The sequence below is a fragment of the Gavialis gangeticus genome, unplaced genomic scaffold, assembly GCF_001723915.1.
Source record: "Gavialis gangeticus isolate Ggan-Ray unplaced genomic scaffold, GavGan_comp1, whole genome shotgun sequence".
Taxonomy (NCBI): domain Eukaryota; kingdom Metazoa; phylum Chordata; order Crocodylia; family Gavialidae; genus Gavialis; species Gavialis gangeticus.
In genome coordinates this window covers 44,635,764-44,638,296 of record NW_017729000.1, presented here as the reverse complement: position 1 = coordinate 44,638,296, position 2,533 = coordinate 44,635,764, and the positions used below count along the sequence as shown (strand labels likewise).

At 59.4% G+C, this 2,533-nt stretch overlaps 1 protein-coding gene across 1 annotated transcript in view; it reads left to right on the top strand.

Moving 5' to 3' along the window:
- The first annotated feature begins 2,262 nt into the window (after positions 1–2,262).
- PCDH1 (protocadherin 1) overlaps positions 2,263–2,533 on the top strand; it is a 108,901-nt gene continuing 108,630 nt past the window's right edge. Inside the window, exon 1 of the mRNA XM_019506566.1 lies at positions 2,263–2,508. Coding sequence (XP_019362111.1) covers positions 2,445–2,508 — 64 coding nt within the window. The 5' untranslated portion in view covers positions 2,263–2,444. The remainder of the gene's footprint in view (positions 2,509–2,533) is intronic.

Below are 2,533 nucleotides of genomic sequence, written 5' to 3'. Positions count from 1 at the left end.
GTGGCAGCGGTGGCCTGGGAGCAGGGAAGCTCCTGGCGCATGGTGCAGCTTGCCCTTTGTGTGCAGTGCTGCAGGTATCACCTCTGTGACCCTCATTTGGGTCACGACCTGAGACGGTGCAATAGGACATCAAAGGAGAGATGAACCTGTGTATGGGGTGGGGTAGACTGTGCGCTGCAACAGGTTCATTTAGCTTAGCATGAAGCAGCACTTCTCTGTCCATCTCTCCATGCTGCAGAAAAGCAGAGAAGGCTGTCTGTCACTGTAGCTGTAAATCCATGACGGAGTCTGCTTCCAGAGCTGGACTGCATCAGGTTGAAGCGTGAAGAATTGGCTGTCCCTGTCCCACTGCACCTGGAGACCAGTCCCCCATATGTGTCCAGAGCCCCATCCTAGGTATTTTGCTCTTGCAACGTAGAGCGCACAACCTCTGTAGACAGCCACTCGTTGCCTAGGATAGTTGCCCTGCAGCTCAGCCTGGAAGTGCCTGGCTGAATGTTAAGAGTGTTCAAACCTTTGGCAAAAAGTCAGAATCTAGTCTGCAAACCCAGGCAATTGGCAAAAAGCTTGCACGCTTATTAAAGGAACAGAAGGGCCTGTTAACGCTGGAGCTGCCTGTGGATGAAGTGCATGATTATTGTAGGGGAACATGCTGTCTTTGGGTAATAGCTCTGACTACTCCCCCCACCAGGCTATAGACAGATCCCAAACAACAGACAACATGTATTGACTTAGTCCTGCTGTAGGGGTGGTGGAAGTTTGGAAATGGGTTGCTGTGGCAGTGCAGGGGCCTGCAGCTGCTGTCTTCAACCCAAGAGGGGTCTGACCCCATTTTGTAAAACCATGACTCACTTGGATGCTGATAAAAGGGATATGATTTACAGTTCCTAGCCCAATCATCTGGTCGGGTTTGGGGTTTCCAGAAGCCATTGCTTGTTATATGGCAGCAATCCATATTCCCTGACTCTGGTAACAATGGACACAGGGATTTTTGCTTTGGTGTATATCAGGCCAAAGGAAGCCAGAAAGTTATTTATGGAAAAGCTCTGGTCACTGCTTGGTTTTGAGGCTACAATTGGGATCAGGAACTGAAATGAATGAAGGGGAGGCTACTTCAAAACCTGACTGGACTGTGATCTGATGGCCACAATACCTAGCAAAAGAGACCTCCTCTCCCACTCCTGTAGTCCCCCAAGCCTTACATTGGTTACTGAAGCCAAACTAAGGTCCCCTTTGCTGCAGACCACATCCGGCTTGGTCTCCTTCAGTGTTCCCGGTGCCCAGGCCAGGCGCTGCCGAGGGGCAGGAGCTGCTGGGGCTGGGCTGAGCTGCGCTGCGGCAGGGTTCAGCCCGGAGACCGCATTTCTCGGCAGGCCCCTCTAGCGGCTCTCCCCAGCACTCTCGGGTGCGGCTGCTGGACTCCACCTCCTCTGCTCGCACGGCTTCGCGGGGAGCCGCTGTAAATCAACTTTGCCATCAGCTTCAGGGACTGCAAATCTCCCTTTAAAAACCGTTGTGGGAAGAAAAATACGAGACTAATTCCATACGTTTCCAGGCAAGTAAACAGCCCTAATTCATGCGGTTAGAGGGGGAGGGCCTGCCGAGGGATCCATGGTGGGGGCGAGCTTCCGTATAAAATGGGAAGGCAAGGGCCGTACGAGTGGTGGCTTTTTTGCCCTTGCAGGGAGGAATGAAGGGGGCCAAGCCCGGGAGCTCAGGAGACGGCCATGGGCAGGCAGCGCTCGCTCGGGGCCTCCGAGGCGCCGCGCCGCGGCCCCGGGCTCGGAGCTGGGGCTTCGGGCTCTGCGTCTCCGTCCAGGATCCCGGGGGCACCGTTTTCGGATCCCGGGAGGATTTAGGGTCGCCCCAGGGCTCTTTTCTGGGCATCTCCGCAGGGGCACGGAGATGGCTGGACGGGAACTGGCTGGGGCTGAGGGTTTGGGCCGACTCCCGCGGGCTGCTGAGACGCGCTTCCTCAGGCACGATGCATGTAAGAAGCCGGGGCCGAGCCGGGCGGGGACTCCCTGCCTACTGCCGCTTTAGGAGGCGCGTAGCCTCGCGATCCGCCGGCGCGCTCCGCATCTCGCCTGGTCCCTCGCTCTCCGCGCAGGATCTGATGAGCAGCCGGAGCTCCACCTCCCCGGGCTGGCAGCAGCAAGAGGCGGAGGCAGAGGGGGAGGAGGCTGTGCCTGCGCTGCGCTGCGCTGCGCTGCGCTTGCCCCGCACATCCTCACACACAGCGAGAGACGGGCAGGAGCACGGACGCGGGCACCAGCTGGGGCTGCCGCCAGCCCAGCTCGCGGCCGCTGCGCTGGGACGTGGAGTCGCCGCGCCGGAGCCTCGGCACCGGCGGGCACGATTCCCTCTGGATTTCGCCTTCCTGCGGATAACAATCCCGAGGAGCGGCAGGGGGCCGGGGAGCCGGTCCCGGCGGGGAGGCGGCGATGGAGAAGCCCGAGGAGCGCCGCGCTGGGGGCAGCCGCGGCGCACAGCACTGTCCGCGCCCAAGTAAGAGCTGCGGCGGGAGCCGGGT